The 16767-nt window shown below is 39.8% G+C and overlaps 1 protein-coding gene across 17 annotated transcripts in view; it reads left to right on the top strand.

The window, feature by feature from the left end:
• gapvd1 (GTPase activating protein and VPS9 domains 1) overlaps positions 1–16767 on the top strand; it is a 107241-nt gene that overhangs the window by 74208 nt on the left and 16266 nt on the right. For 11 of the 17 annotated variants that reach the window (XM_078226466.1, XM_078226474.1, XM_078226468.1 and 8 more), the window contains 3 exons: positions 2947–3305; positions 4292–4379; positions 5200–5310. In XM_078226466.1, coding sequence (XP_078082592.1) covers positions 2947–3305; positions 4292–4379; positions 5200–5310 — 558 coding nt within the window. The remainder of the gene's footprint in view (positions 1–2946; positions 3306–4291; positions 4380–5199; positions 5311–16767) is intronic. The other 6 variants (XM_078226476.1, XM_078226475.1, XM_078226481.1 and 3 more) reach the window with 2 other exon arrangements.

Here is a 16767-nt window from a genome sequence, read left to right as displayed (position 1 = left end):
CCTGGATGAGTACATGGGACTTAATAGGATGGAGGGTTATAGATAGGCCTAAAAGGTAGGGATATGTTCGGCACAACTTGTGAGGCCGAAGGGCCTGTTTTGTGCTGTAGTTTTTCTATGTTTCTATAATTTGCCATACCTCCTTCAAAGTTAGAATTTTCCTACTACAGCATGGCATGGCAACCAGAATTGTATATAGCATTTCCTGGAACCAAGGCGTGCTCTTGTTAGTAAAATAGCTCCAATATTGTACAAGACAGCAATAACAACAAGTACAGAAATCTACAATTCATCAAAATCTAACAATTTGGGAAGGGGAGTGAGTTGCCTTTGGTAATCCACACAGCTCCAATTAGTGATTTTTTTTCCCCCCACTCCTATATTCCTTTCCGAATCTTCCTGTGCATTAATTCGTATGAAATTACATTTTCTCCTCCTCAATCCATCCGAATCTGCTGGTTTCTTGACTTCTGAGTCTCCGAAAATCTCTCCCACCCTTTCATACCAACAACCGTAGAAATATATTTGCTTAAGATCCCACTTGCAAATCATTAAAGTATATTATAAACATGATTTATTCCGATAATAATTAAAAGATTTATATAAACTGGCAATACTTGTTAAATAGGTTATACAGATTGGTACGTTGATATACATTGATCAAGACCTCGCAACCAAACAGTTGTTTGCTTCTAGACATTTCACTATGAAATAGTGTACTGCAGACATTTTATAACCGTTCATTTTTATAACATTTCCTTTAAAATGTGCTACCAAGCATGACTTCAGGTAATTAAAACATAGATTTGGCTTCAGCTTTCTCATCAGTAGTACAGGTACTGAACTCCACTTGTAATGGATGTGGTTTGTCTGGGCAAAATTGAATAAACTGAATTAAGTTAAATGGAAGTATTAGAGAGGGTTAATTACAGGAGGGTTGATATTCTGTATACAGACTTTCAAAAAAATGTTTGATAAGGTACTACATAATGGACTTGTTAGCAAAATGGACTATAAAGGCAATAGCTTCATGGAAATTTATTTGGCTGAAGGACAAAGTAGAGAGCAGTGGTGAAAGGATTTTTTCCAGACTAGAGCAAAGTGCGTAGTGCCATATTCCAGGACTCAGTACTTGAATCACTGCTCATTTTGATATGTATTAATGACTTGGAATTGGATATAGTGGGCATAATTTTGGAGTTTACAGATGACATGGAGCTCAGAGATGCAGAAAACAGTGAGGGAGATGGTAACAGACTTCAGAGGGACATAAACTGGTGAAAAGGACGGTCTGGATATGGCAGATAAAATTTACCACAGAGAAATGTGAAGTAATGAATTTTGATAGGAAGAATGAAGTATGGGAATATAAATATAAAAGTGGTAATGCCACCAGCCTAGTAATCCTGCATTAATAATCTGGAGACACGAGTTCAAATCTTACCACAGCAGGCCGGGAATGTAAATTCAGTGAATTAAATAAATCTGGAATAAAAAGCTGGTCTAAGTAATGGTCACTATGACACGATTGGATTGTTTTAAAAACCCATCTGGTTCACTAATGTCTTTTCAAGAAAGAAAATCTGCTGCTCTTACCTTGTCTGACCTATATGTGACTCCTGACCCAAAAGCAATGTGGTTAACTCTTAACTTCAAACCACTCATTCATTGTATTCAAGGCTCACCGCTACCTTCTTGAGGGACAGTTCGGGGTGTGCAATAAATGCTAGCCTTGCCAGCAATGCCTACATCCTGTGAATGAATAAGCAAGAAATAAACCAAATGGTATAATTCTTGAGGTGTAATAGGAACAGAAAGAACTGAGGGTGTATTTTTGAAGATGGCAGGACAAGTTGAGAAGGCATACAGGATCCTTCACTTAATAAATAGAGGCAGTATATAAAAGAAAGGAAGTGATCCAAAAGCATTATGAAAATCACACTTCAGGATGTCAAGGCCTTAGAAAGGGTATAACAGAGATTGACTAGAATGGTACTAAGGGTGGAAGACGCAAGTTACACAGAGAGGCAAGAGAAATTGGTAGTGTTCCCCTTAAGGCAGAGAAGGTTAACAGGAGATTTGATGAAAAGTGTTCACAATTATGAAGGGCAGCTAAGGAAAAACTGTTTCCAGTGGCAGAAGGAAACCCACAAGCACAGGTTTAGGGCTTAAAGTTTTTTAAAAGTTTATTTATTAGTGTCACAAATAGACTTACATTAACACTGCAATGAAGTTACTGTGAAAATCCCCTGGTCGTCACACTCTGGCACCTTTTCAGGTACACAGAGAATTTACCTAACCAGCACGTCTTTCAGATTGTGGGAGGAAACTAGAGCACCCAGAGGAAACACACACCGACACAGAGAACATACAAACTCCACGCACACAGTGACCCAAGCCAGGAATTGAACACGAGTCCTTGGTGCTGTGAGGCAGCAGTGCTAACCACTCTGCCACCGTTGACAAATAAACCAGTGATGAGGAAACCTTTTACGCAGCAAGTTATGCTGATCTGAAAAGTACTGACTAAAATGAGGATGGTGGTAGATTGAATCGTACCTTAGAGAATTTGATAAATACCTGGGGGAAATATGTACTGAGCTCTGGGGAAAGAGCAGGGGAGTAAGACTAGTTGGGTAGCTCTTTCAAAGAATCGACACAGAATCGAGTTGAATGGCCACCTCCTGTGATCTAGCCATCTGTGATTCTATGGACCACATCTGCCTAACAAATTTGTATGTTCAGTAAATTGTATGTCTCTGACATGAGATTTAGAATATTGAAATGTTTTCTCTCTATTCCTCAGCAAGGAATGTCACTCTTTGTGCATTCTGATTTCATGCATAATGGACATTTTGTTTATCTGGATGTTTGGACAAACCTAGTTTACATGGATCAGCCTGTAAGCCGTGATTCATGTTTTGTTTTTTTTCCCAAAATTCACAGCTTCAATCATACCATCAATAGTCAGACCTAAAGTACACTATGCAAGACCATCACACCCACCACCAGATCCTCCAATACTGGAAGGTGCAATAGGAGGCACTGATGCCCGATTACCAGCTTTTGGGCCTCATATATGTTGCCAAACTGAAGCTGAGCTGCTCAAACAAAGACACTCCTTTCCAGAAAGACTAGTGCGCAGCAGAAGCTCTGATATTGTTTCGTCATCTCGTCGACCAATGAGTGATCCTGGATGGAATGCACCAGGCATCAGACGGATGGCGAATGAGGAAATATTTGCAGCTGGAGCAGCACCTGCAGGACCCCCTGGACCAACTTCATCTCCAAGCAAAGATTCCCTAGTAAGGTGTAATCTCATTGTTTAAGTATTCCTTGATACTTCAAACAAATATTTTTCCAACTGGGGATGTTTCAGTTGACTTGTCATTTAATTATGTCATATGTTGAATATTTGTTCTTTATAAGATACCAAAGAAATTCATTGCATGAGGAAGCAGTATACAAATGCAACTCTCTTTCAGTCGCCTTATGTTACTAATACAGGGACAATACCTTTAATCCGGCAACGTCAGGGCCAAGACTGTTGGATTTCAGATCTTGCCGGATTTTGGATCAGGCTGTTTGGGCCGTGGGCAGTTCGGGTTGAACTGAGTTGGGTGGGGTCAAGAATTGCTTGGAGTATGGGATATAAAAGCAGCAAAGCTGGTAAACGTGTCTGGAGCCACACCGCGCCAATGTGATGCGCCTAGCCAAATTGTCTAGGTAAGTTATTTTAAATTTTACTCTCAAAATTGATGCATGGAATATTATAAAAGAGTCTGGTTTTCGGAGAACTCCAGTTCTTGGACAGCTGGATTTGAGGCACTCTACATTGTACAACATAATTTTGAGTAGAAACTCAAGTAATACAATAAACACTGGTGGGTGCTCATAAAATGACGTTGGCTGGTGTACATGGGTATATGGAATAAAACCAGCCATCCCACTTCAAAGACTCATTTCAAATTTAGATGCAATTTTGCATCTAAAGATGCACCTTTTGGAAAGAAACAGCTTGACACTCGGAGGAACTAATTGCCGTATAGTGGAAAATTAAGTCAACTAAAGCTTTACTAATCTGCAATATAAAATGTAACTAGAATTCTGTATATATTATATAAAACTGTGGCGGTAAGTCCACACATTTGCATTCACAAACAGATAAGTCGACCAAATTGTGATCTGTCTTGGCTGGTTCCGAATTTCAAAAAATCCCTTGTGTTGTTTATTTCTCATATCCCTCAATCCATTTCCCTCCCAAATACCTTTTTGCATCCTTTTTGTGCAGGGGGAGGATAGAAAGGACAGCGATGATGAGAAGTCAGATCGTAGCAGATCCTGGTGGAAGAAACGATTTGTGTCTGCTATCCCTAAAGGTCAGTCTTGGGATTATTCTCATTTTGTAACACAGCACATGAGATAAAAGACCAAATGGCTTTATTATTTGATAACTGGACCAGAGTTCTTTTACTTTAGAATTTATCAGCACCTTGAAACATAGAATCTTTTTTCTAGCTTAACTATATCTATATCACTTTCTTGTGCATTTGCCTGTGGCAGCTCAGTGCATTTTGATTTGTTTCACTCTTACCTGTAAAATGAAAAGGCTGCTTGTTTGCATTCCTTGTTTTACTGCTTGTCAACTACTTTGGCACGTTATAAATCAACAGCCTGGGATTTTCCCAAGAATTTTGGGTGCAACTGACTAGATTTTTGTATCTGTAACTTTTGCTTATTCCGAGCTGAAGTCAGTAATGCCCCTAATACCACTGTTTTAGCAGCCCCTTCTCAGTTGTTAGGGTCAAGGTACAAAGAAATCCACACTTAGTATGTTCTGCAGTTTTGCTTCCTTCCAAAAACAAGTTATCCTTAGCGTTAGTTAAAAATCTTTGTCATCCAAAACTTAAAATCTTCAGCTTAGAAAAAAATCATTGCAATTTTGAATGAGATAGTGTTGACTAAAATAACTGTATTGACGTGTATATCCAGTTAATTATCAGGTAGAAATGCAACTGAACATTTATGCTGAATATCAGCTTAACTAGTATAATAGTGTAAATAATGTTATCTAACACTAAAACCTTCATTGCTGTCAATTACACTTCACCACAAGGTTTTGGTTAAAGCCATGATTTTCTTCATCCTGCATGCGATGAAGTTATTTTGTTTTTGTAATACGGTATATTTTCTCTTTAGCTCCTATTTCCTTCAGGAAGAAAGATAAACAAGAAAAAGACAAAGAAGATGGTGCACAGGAAAGGTTTCAGGCCATGCAAGGTTGGCTGATCCTACCTTACATAACGAATGGTGAATGAGGTCTACAAAGACAAATAACACCCGCATGAAACAGGAATATCTTTAAAAAAAATAAAATAAACTACACATCAGAGCTTTTTAGTTGCTTTTTTTAAAGAAGTATTTACTTCACATGCATGAAAATCACACTAACCATGTAGTACAAACATACAATCTGTATCTGTGATTCAAAAGTGCCTGACTTTGCACTGTAATCGCTAAATCTGGTGCTAACATACACCTCCAGTCTGGAAGGTTAATTATTGTAGGACCACCACATTGATCACAACTGTCCAGTTGCTCATTGCCCAGTATATAGTTTTAATACCAAGGATCCAATTGCAAGAAAAGTGTAGATGTCCAGCCTGTGTCTCTGCTCTGTCAGTGATTTTGAGTGCTTTGGTAGCCTGCCTTTCTGCTGCTCTGCTTTTCTTCTCTCTCGATCTCCCTTCGCCCTGTTCCTAACTTTTCCCAAGTTCCTGCTGCAATAATTAGCACTTCATTTCCTTCTAGGTGAGGATTCATTGGGTGCAATAATCAAATGATTGCTTTGCATATTCCTTTGTTATGAACAAATCTCCGGTCTTGTTTGTTAAAGCAAAATTAATTTTGATGTATTTGGTTTGTTGAAAGTTTAAAGCTATAATTAAATGAAGAATAACAGTTATTTTTCACTGGACCAAAAAGAGGAAGGAAATCTTGTAGGCGGCTGAGAAATTAAAACAATCAAGACCAAGGAAGGGGTAGAGTCTGAAGGAAGAATCGGATTATTAAATCTGCAGTCCGGGGAAGTTGAGTCCCCAATGGCAAGAAAAATTGCATGTCTAACGATCCATTTAGTAGCAGCAGATTTTAATGCTATGAAAGATAGCTCTTTACATGGAAGTTTCTACCTGATAGCTGCATTTACAGTACAATGATCCAAATGATTGGAGAAGCACTTGTGTTTGGACAAGTGAATACTTTGGATACTGATCATTTACTAATTCCTTTGTGTTAAATGATAGCGCTGATGCACAGGAGAATTGAATAATTATGCTGGGATATCTAGCCAATTAACTAGTCGATACAGATAATTGGTGTTTGGATAAATGGCTTGCAAATCTGTGACAGTTGGACAAAGTAGTGGCAGGACTCCCTGATGATTCACTAGGTAAATTGATCACATTTATTAATACTAAAACTTACAGACCAAGCACATCATGTCCAGTCCCTGATTTGCATTAATCTCAACTAACTGTTGCAGAGAATGCGATCATTTGCCTCTGTCCATGAGCTAGGGAAGGAGGATTGGAAAAAATGACCAAGGTGTTTGCACTTAATCATTCTGCAGTGACCTTTGCTACATTATCAATTGAGTAGAGGAACATCCCTAGACTGCTTGTTAACTTGCCTGTATGGTAAAAGTAGCCATTAGGTTGTGAATAAGGGAGGTGTTTTTAAAGAAGTATTGTAAAATTGCTGCAGTGAATCTTATAGCTGATGCATAGTGTGCAGCTGGTGGAGGCGATGAAAATTTAAGGTGGTGGATGTGGCACAAATCAAGTAGGCAGCATTGTTTTGAATGATGTCCAAATGTTGTTGAAGCTGCTTCCATCCAGGCAAATGGAGAATACTCCATCACAATACTGACTTGTGCCTTGCAGCTTGTGGAAAGGGTTTTGGGAGTCAGGAGGTGAATCACTCGGGTTGCCCATACTCTGACTTGTTTCACCCACAGTGTTTATGTGGCTGATCCACTTAAATTTCCTCTTAATGGACCAGGCTGCTGGGGGATTCGTTGATGGTAATACTGTTAAATGTCATGAGGAGGTTGTTCGACTTGTTTTATTGGAAATGGTCATTGCCTGGCACTTGAATCATGTGCAAATTTGATTCAACTTATCAGCCCAGGCCTGAGTGTTGTACAAACCTTGTTGTATAACCGAGAAATTGCAAATGGTGCTGAACATTGTGAAATTACTAGCAAACATCTCCATTTCTGACCTTATGATAGTGAAGGTCATTGGTGAAGCAGCCAAAGATGGTTGAGCCTATGGCAATGCTCTGAGGAATTTCTGCAGTGCATGTCCTGGGGCTTGGATAGTTGGCCTTGTAACTATCTTCCTACCAGTTCTATTAGAGCTCCTTGAACCACATGTGTTGCCTTGATATCACATGCAGTCATTCTCACCTTGTTGCTGGAATTCAGCACTCTTGTCCATGTTTGGCCCAAACCCTTAATGAGCTCTGGAGCTGCGTGGTCTTGGTGGAGCCCAAATTGAGTAAGTAAATGCTGTTTGATAGCACTTTTGACACTTCTTGAGAGTAGACTGAAGGGACAGTAATTTTCCTTTTTTTAAGCTGAACATACGCGAGTAAGTTTCAACTTTGCTGGGTAGATTGCCAGTGTTATAGCTGTATGGGAATTGCTTGGCCGGGACGCAGGGTGGGTTATGGAGTACAGGTCTTTAGTACTGCAGCTAGGATAATATCAAGGCCCTGAGCCTTGGCTGTATCCGGTGCGCTCAGCCGTTTCTTGATATCATGTGGAAGGAACCAAATAGGCAGAAGTCTATTCTCTCTGATGGTGGGGAGCTCGGGAAGAGGCTGAGAAGGATAATCCACTTGACACTTTTGACTGAAGATGATAGCAACTGCTTCAGCCTTGTCTCTTGTTCATTCAAGATCTGGGCTCCAGCATCGTTGGAAACACGAGATAGAAGCAGGAGCAGACTGTTTGGCCCATCGAGCCTGCTCTGCCATTCAGTCTTGGGCTTCAACTCTCTTTCCCTGCTCATTTCACACAACCCTTTATTCCGGGACACCATAAATCTGTCTATCCCAGCCTGTGTGTGTTCAGTGATGGAGCATCCACAATCCGCCGGGACAGAAAATTCCAATGATTCGCTGAATGAAGTGATTTCCCCTCATCAGGATGGGGATGTTCGTGGAACCGCCTCCTATTTCGGTCTGATCTGCCGTCCGAGCACTTGACACTGTCTATAGCATGCTGCTTCCATTGTTTAGTATGCATGTAGTCTTATGTTGTAACTTCACCAAATTGGCATCTCATTTTCAAATACCTAATGCTGCTCCTGGCATACTCATTGACCCAGGATTGGTTGCCTGGCTTGATGGCCAACTGAAGAATATGTTGGGTTATGAGGTTACACGTGGTGGCAGTAAACAATTCTGCTACTAGCCCAGAGTGGCATGTGGATGCTCAGTTTGCATATAGGTGTAATTTGTAATGAGTGATCTGAAACACTGAAAAGAAAAAGAAGTGCGTGGTATGGTGGCACAGTGGTTAGCACTGCTGCCTCACAGCGCCAGGGACCCGGGTTCGATTCCGGCTTGGGTCACTGTCTGTGTGGAGTTTGCACGTTCTCCCTGTGTCTGCGTGGGTTTCCTCCGGGTGCTCTGGTTTCCTCCCACAGTCTGAAAGACATGTTGGTTCGGTGCATTGACCTGGAGTGTGGCGGCAAGGGGAATTTCACAGTAACTTCTTTTCAGTGTTAATGTATGCCTTACTTGTGACTAATAAATAAACTTTAAAATGTTTTTGTTAACAGAAGTGAATACAGTGAGTAATTTAGGAAGCAATTTATGATTTTATTTTTATTCACTTGAAGAGGAATAAGTCATTCCAAAGCACTTTAGGCATTTGAGAACAGAAAATACTACATTTAACTATAATTTGGCTTATTTTTCCCCCCAAAAAGTGTTCATCTTATAAACTGCACAGTGGTTTTCGAGTTGTTTCCTTCCTGCTTTGTTTGCTCTGTTTTTGTTATGGAGAATATCCCAGAGCAGGTCCATTGCAAACAATGGGGCAGTGAATTCAGATTGATACAAAGCCATATCATCTAGGTTAATAGGGTCCCAAAAACAGTCCTTGGTATCTGCATTCCAAGCTACCCATGGTCCCATACATCTGGAATGCCTCACAGACTGGTTAGAAGTTGTGTGCCCTGTTTGAACTGAAATACAGTTTAAAAAAAACTTCCTCTTGGTGATCTCAGTGGTCGAGCATAAAGGGGAACCAGACTTGATGCAAGTAATAAAACTGGTGTCTCTTAACCGTAGAATCCCTACAATGCAGAAGGAGGCCATTTGGCCCATTGAACCTGCACTGACAACAATCCCACCCCGGCCCTAGCACCGTAACCCTACGTATTTACCCTGCTAATCCCTCTGACATTAAGGGACAATTTAGCATGGCCAACCAACCTAACCTGCACATCTTTGCACTGTGGGAGGAAACCCACGCAGACACGGGGAGAATATGCAAACTCCACACAGACAGCGACCCAAGGCTGGAAGTAATCCCAGGTCCCGGTGCTGTGAGGCAGCAGTGCTAACCACTGTGTCAAAGTGCCATCTAAATGGTAAATCAAACTAAATTTTGATATGAACTGAACCTGGGATTAAATTGAAAGAAATTAAATTGCTATTAACCTGTTTATTTTAGACTTCCAGCATCTGCAGTAGTTTGCTTTTTAAATTAAATTGCTGATCGATTTAGATAATGAAATGTTGGTATGGCCTGGTTGGGCTGAAGGGCCTTTTTCTGAGCTGTAATCCTTTATATGTAATATGTATGAACTGCTGAACACTGTTAACTAGTAACATTTCACTTGTAATTCTTATTCTAAATGATTGTCACTGAGGCATAAATTTAAAAACTGTCAAGTTCTAGATACAGTTAGCCACATAATAGTTAAGGGCATGTATCGCGGTTTGAAGGAAGAAAAATATCAATAAAAATCAGTGCTGTCTCTTGCACCCTCTGCTGACCAACTTTAAGACCAGTATCAGCAAAGAAAAGTGGATTGTTGGCCAAACCTATTTTATGGTGATTGAAAACCAAATTCCACTTTCAGTTAATGGATTCTGGAATTTGTATACTGTCTTGGGGGTTGCATTGTTTAATTTTATTTATTGTAGGTCCATTCATTGTCAATAACTGGTCTTTTTTAAAGAATCTGTCTCTTTGAAAACTATAATCTGTGGCCTAGGCCACCAGTCTTCATCAGTCTATAAATTGGTGTGGAGAGCTGAGGAAGAATAGGAATCCTGGGGTTGAACACCTCTTCAATTTGAAACCTTTGCCAATCAATGAAGAATCAGACCAACTGAGCTGTGGCAGAAAATATTTCGATTAAGATGTTATCTTCATTTCAAGTTATCAAGTGTTCCAAAAAATACCAAATTTTGAATGAGGTGTCTTGCCCACTTTTAAAGGGGATGACAAGAAAATGAATGGCAAAAGAAAAAAAAAAACCGCAGATGCTGGAAATCTGAAATGAAATGGAAAATGCTAGAATTGCTCAGTAGGCCAGGCATCATCTGCAGAGAGTAAGAGTTATTTCTCAGGTCTGTGGCCTAAAACATTAACCCTGTTCTTTTCTCTCCACAGTTGCTGGCTGACCTGAGTATTTCCAACAGTTTCTGTTTTCATAACTAAAAATGAAACTCCAGAGTTGGAATTTCGATTTTTGTGAAAGTGATTAGGTCACAGCCAGAGCACTATTGTGAGGTTTTCAATTTGCTATTAATGTTCTTGTATAGTGATATGCCCCAGCAGCTTTCTGAAGTACAGTTGTATTGGTTTCCTTCTGGCACTTTCGGAGATGAATCGAGTGTTGTTTAAATCTGTATTTTCAATTGGGGTTATTGGATTACACTTAAGATTGGAAATGGCGTTCATTTTCTTTCCTCTAAAACCAATTTTCATCGCATGGGAAGTGGCACTTTTCCTCTTCTACTCTTGGCTACTAACTTTTGAAATAGTATCCCAGTTGCAGTGACCCATTGGAGCATATTATGCATCCTTCATATTTCACAATTCATTATGCCCATGTCAAGACTGGCATTTTTAGTTGTAAAAGCAAATCTACAGTAGCTTTCAGTTAAAATCTTGTTACTAATGGACTTGGTTGTAACTATAACTATGACAATTTGTAACTTCAGCCTGGAGCAACAGCCTTCTGTTTTTTTAAAACCTGAATTACTAACTGGGAGAATTTTCAAAACTGTAGCCAAGAGTTAAACTTGCTAACTAATCATGGGGTTTTTTTTGTTTCTTGGTGTAGCAACCAATTTCAGGAGGCACAGTTTTCCTCTTTTGGCATATGCCTAAGGTTTAGCTAGCTAACTAATTAAGACTAAATTCAGAGAATAGTTGAATTTACAATGCAAGTTACCAGTCAGTCCATTGTGCCAATGGAGCCCTTCAACTGGAATGGCTGACTAATCCCATATCTCTGTCCATTCCTTATATTAGTTATATTTCGGCTTCCTCAATTCTTGTCTTTTGAATCATGGATTTGCTTCAGTATTCACGTTATGACTGTATGAAAACATTTAATTTAATGTGTTCTCTTATCTTGGCATCCCTGACTCCTTGTTACTAACCTACCAACCAGTGTAAGCAATCTCTTATAATTTATCCTCCCAAAATAATTTTGAAACTCCTTATTAGATACCCTCTTTATTTTCTCTGCAGTGGAAAAAGCTGCATTTTTTTAAAAAACCCTTAAATGTTATCATTAATTGTTCTTCCTAGTATAATTAAAGTGAATCTTTCTGTGTCCTTTCCAATTTTGTTTCTGTGATAGAATACCCAGAGATGCACTGTGCTCCAACTGTGGTTTAATCAGTGGTTTCACAAATTCAACAATACTTTTCTATTATGTTTAATCAAATGTGTAATATCAAGGGCTGGTGTATATTGAAAGCAGAGAGATTCAGGGATGCAGAACAGTAGAGTTCCTTTAAAAACAAGGTGAGATTTCAGATAAAACAGGTCATAAAAAGGCCTTCTCCAATATTTCTGTGTCTAAATCTATCATCATAATCGTCTATTGCCTTCTCCCTCATGTTCATTTAGTTTCCCCTTCAATGCATTCACTATCCATTTTCACCATTCTCCGTGGTAGCCGGTTCCATGTTCTCAGCACTCTTTGGGTATAGAAGATTCTTCTCAGTTCCCTATGGGATTTCTTTGTAGCTATCTCATTTGATGGCCTCCAGTTATGCTCTTCCCCACAAGAGGAAACCTTTTCTCTGCATTTTCTGTCAAAACCTTTCATAATTTTAGGTCATCCTTCTGTTGTTGTTCAAGATAAGACTCATTGGAAAAATGTTAGTGATAGCATTAATCTTTAGTTCACCAAACAATCCAGAGGAGATAGATAACTATTGTGGGAAATCATAGATGTGTGCTAGATCTTAATTGTGATTGAGGGATTTTTGTCTTCTCAACATTCCTGGCGATTGTATAAAGGGGATATTCCGTCTGCGAGCAGGAATTTCTTCAAGTTATGTGTGACTAGCCTTTACAATGACACACCAGTGAACCTGTAAGACCTAGTACGATTCTGGATTTAATGTTGACTGATGAGATGATAAGCCACTTCGTACCTTGTGAATGGAATGTCAGTTTCAGTCTACGAGTGAGGATGTATCATTAAAGGAAGCTTGCTGATAAGTTTAATGAAATGCATTAACATGGGAGGAAATATTAAGCGAAACGGATGTGGAAAAAAGATATAGGAGGTAAAACAGATGTCTTTCAGATAGGCAAACAGTTTATCCCAGAAACAAGTGTACCACTAGTATGGAAAGTTGAGAAACCCATTGGGCAAAGGAGAATTTTTTTCAAAAATTTACCATGTTCAGATACGTGGTAAGATAGGGCAATCTATAAAGTCACACTGAAAAATTCAAAGTTACTGATGAGGAAAATTTGAGAAACCAGGAGCACGTATAGCTGTAAATACAAAGGAGAAACTGCAAAAGGTGTGCCATGGGATGTTGGGTCACTGAAAAATGGTAATGTGACTACGGACAGAGAAGTAAAATATTAAACCATGATTTTCCAGCAGTAATCGTGAATGAAATGAGAAATTGTGAATGTAGACTATAATCCTTATAAATCTCATGGGAGGATATATTGGTGTTAATGCACCTGCCCCAGACCTCAAATTATGACTTCAAAGCATCCCACCCAGGCCCTATCCTGTAACCCTACATAATTACCTCACTAATCCCCCTAATCTACACAGCTTTGAATACCAAGCGACAATTTACCATGGCCAATCCACCTAACCTGTGCATCTTTGGACTGTGGGAGGAAACCGGAACACTTGGTGGAAACACGGAGAACATGCAAACTCCACAAAGACAGTCACCCAAGGCCGAAATTGAACTCTGGTTGAACAGGGTTCTGAGCAAGTTGGCGAAGGAGATTGTGAATCTTACTGCAGCTCCTGTGTTTAAAAGGCAGCCAAAGTACCAACAAATTATCGATTTGCATGCTTTACCTCTATTGTGAAGGATAAAGAGGCAGCTTGAGGGAGAGCCTTTCATTAGTTTTGGGAGTGGCAGGTCATACTTAGCCAATGCATTGATATTTTTGAGGAATTGTCAATGTAGTGGCTAGAAGTGAAAAGTTGGATGTCACATAACTAGCTTTAACTTTGAAAAGGAATTTCAAACTAAACGGTGGCACAGTAGTTAGCACTGCTGGCTCACAGCGCCAGGGACCCGAGTTCAATTCCGTCTTTGGGTGACTGTCTGTGTGGGCTTCCTCCAGATGCTCCAGTTTCCTCCCACTGTCTAAAGATGTACAGGTTAGGTGGATTGGCCATGGTAAATTGCCTCTTTCTGTCCAAAGATGTGTAGATTAGGGGGATTAGCTGGGTAATTATGTGGGGTTACGGGGATGGGGCCTGGGAGGGATGCTTTGTCAGAGAGTCAGGTGCAGACTTGATGGGCCAAATGACAGCCTATAGGGATTTTATGAACCATGTAATTGACTACACGAGTTTCAGGCCCATGAATGGACGGCAGTGAGTTGTGTTTCGTTGGAAGGTTTCCAGCTTGAAAGCAGTGGATTTCTAGAAACTATTTACATATTGACTTGCATAGTAGAATTTATCCAGGGTGGGGTCTGAATTCGTCGATTTGAGTAATAATGTACAGTACATAAACCTAAAAGGATTCTGAAGTGTGAAGTTAAAATATAGCATGGTTTACAAAGTAAAACCTGCTTACTGTATCTCAACAGGAAGAAGATTTTGAAGTGAAGGGGAAGTTGATGCACAGGTTGTCAGCATAGGGTGTTAGAATAGTAACACAATGTTGGTCCAGAGAGGAAATTCTAAAGTTATATCTCGCATTGGTGAGATCGCATCTAGAATATCGAATGTAGTTTTGATTAGCCTGTTTTAGGAAATATTTATTGCCACAAATACAAGAGGATGTAAGCAAAATACTGCGGATGCTGAAATCTGAAACCAAAAGAGAAAACGCTGGAAAATCTCAGCAGGCCAGGCAGCATCTGTAAGGAGAGAAAAGAGCTGACATTTCGAGTCCAGATGACCCTTTGTCAAAGCGTCATCTGGACTCAATGTCAGCTCTTTTCTTTCCTTACAGATGCTGCCAGGCCTGCTGAGATTTTCCAGCGTTTTCTCTTTTGGTTACAAGAGGATGTAACTTTTTTCCAGACTATTAGGAGAGTTTGGTCATCCTGTAACGTTTCTTGGAATATGGGGAAGTGATCTCCACAATAATTAAAATCTCAATGGGTTTATCATAATTTGATCTATCTATCTTTAATCTTGCTTGATTTCATAATAGTCTGTTACACTTCTGCGAAGTGCTTTGGGAAGCTTTGTTGTCCATTTAAAGTTTTCTGTTAATGCAAATTGTTATTGCTAACTGTTTATACAATGAATAATAGTTCTTGATGATAAGTCTGAGTTGATGCATATGATGTGGCTGAATTTCAGAAGTGGGTGTATAGATGTAACAAATCCTGAATTTAGTGCCAGGCATTATCCAGTAGTCATTTTTTTTCTTGTTTCTAATTTTATTTCCTCCCTGAACTCATTTTCTACCGAGTATTCCTGTTATAGCAGGATGAATCATGCACAGGAATAGTGAAACTCTGCATCTCGCTCCTGACTTACCTCTATCTCCTTCTTCTCTCTGTTCTTTCTCTCTCTTCTCTCTTTCTTTCCCCCCCCCCCAAAAAACACACTCACTTCCCAGCATCATTGGATGCCTTGTCTAATAAGGCAGCTGAGAACTGATGCTTTACTCAACGAAGACTGATTAGTTTGTTCAAATTTGTGATCAGTATGGAAGTACATATCGTCTTTGAGTGTTCAAACAGAAAACGTGAAAAAATTGGTTTTATCTGGGCTTTATATTGAATATTTTTGTGACCTAATTCCTGAATCGAATATTGGTGTGGCTGATATCCTTATTTCACCCATTCACCACAATGACTTTGGGTTTTCTTCTAGTCTCCTCTTTTTCCTACTTTCGTCTAGCCACATGCTTTATGCAAATGCTATTCTGTCTTCCTTGATCATGGTTGATCTGCACTTGCTCTTGCATTCATTTGAGGTCATCTTTGCCCTTATAGGCAAGATAATATTAGAAGTTGTTGGAGATAGATCTTCTGACCAGAGAAGCCTTGGTGACTGGATCGTTTTGCTCTGATTTGTAGAACCCTCCACTGGCTTAAGGCATAATTGAGCTGATTCAACAACTAAAATGGAAATTTTAAAAAATGGAATCACACAAGAAGGAATATGACCGGAAATAAAAATTCAATGACAAAGTTGATTTGGTTGTAGGCTTGCCCTTTTCAACTAAATACAAAAACCTAATATTATGGAATCTCAATCATCCTCTATAAAGTTCCCCTGGGTGAATAAGGGAAATTAGCAGATAATTAAAATTCTCCAGAAGCATTCTCTTCCTCTTTGCTTATATATGGGATTCACTGATTTGTCAGTTCACAGCTTCTGCACGCATCCATTGGAACTCCAGCTGCTGAACCAGGGAGAGCTTGCCAAAAAGCATTCCCTCAACATCAACTAGAGGCTCACCAGCAACAGTGAGGCTTGTGCGCTCATCGGCATTGATCCTGTCAGCCACTGCCCGATAGGTCAGTGCTGTGGGACTACCCACTTACAAAGCACCGCAGAGCCTAAAACATTAGGAATGCCACTGTTCTGATGAGTGGAGTTTAAGTATAATGTCTGCTGCTTATTGTCCCTCTGATGTCACATTCAGTGTGCAGTATACTTATCTGTTGCATCCGGAAACAAAGAGCCAGTAAGCCAGCCAGCTGTCCTAGTGCCAGCTGATCTTGTCAATAAGCCAGATTAACAGTGATAAGTAAAAACACTGCTTGGCAGACTCCTGGTGGTCTTCCATTCCCCACAAAAGCATCATAGATGATGAGAGCTTGAACCACTGAGATTGGGAAATTATGAATCTGTAAATAAAAAGTTATAGTTTTTTTAATTAAATGTAGAAGGATGTTCTGGAAATTTTAATTTACCGGCATGGTAGCACAGTGGTTAGCACTGCTGCTTCACAGAGCCAGGGACCCAGGTTCGATTCCCGGCTTGGGTCAGTGTGGAGTTTGCACGTTCTCCTTGTGTCTGCGTGGGTTTCCTCCAG

The sequence above is a fragment of the Mustelus asterias genome, chromosome 13 (assembly GCF_964213995.1).
Source record: "Mustelus asterias chromosome 13, sMusAst1.hap1.1, whole genome shotgun sequence".
NCBI classification, from domain to species: domain Eukaryota; kingdom Metazoa; phylum Chordata; class Chondrichthyes; order Carcharhiniformes; family Triakidae; genus Mustelus; species Mustelus asterias.
Note: the sequence above shows the minus strand (reverse complement) of the source record. Positions and strands in the feature narration are given on the sequence as shown.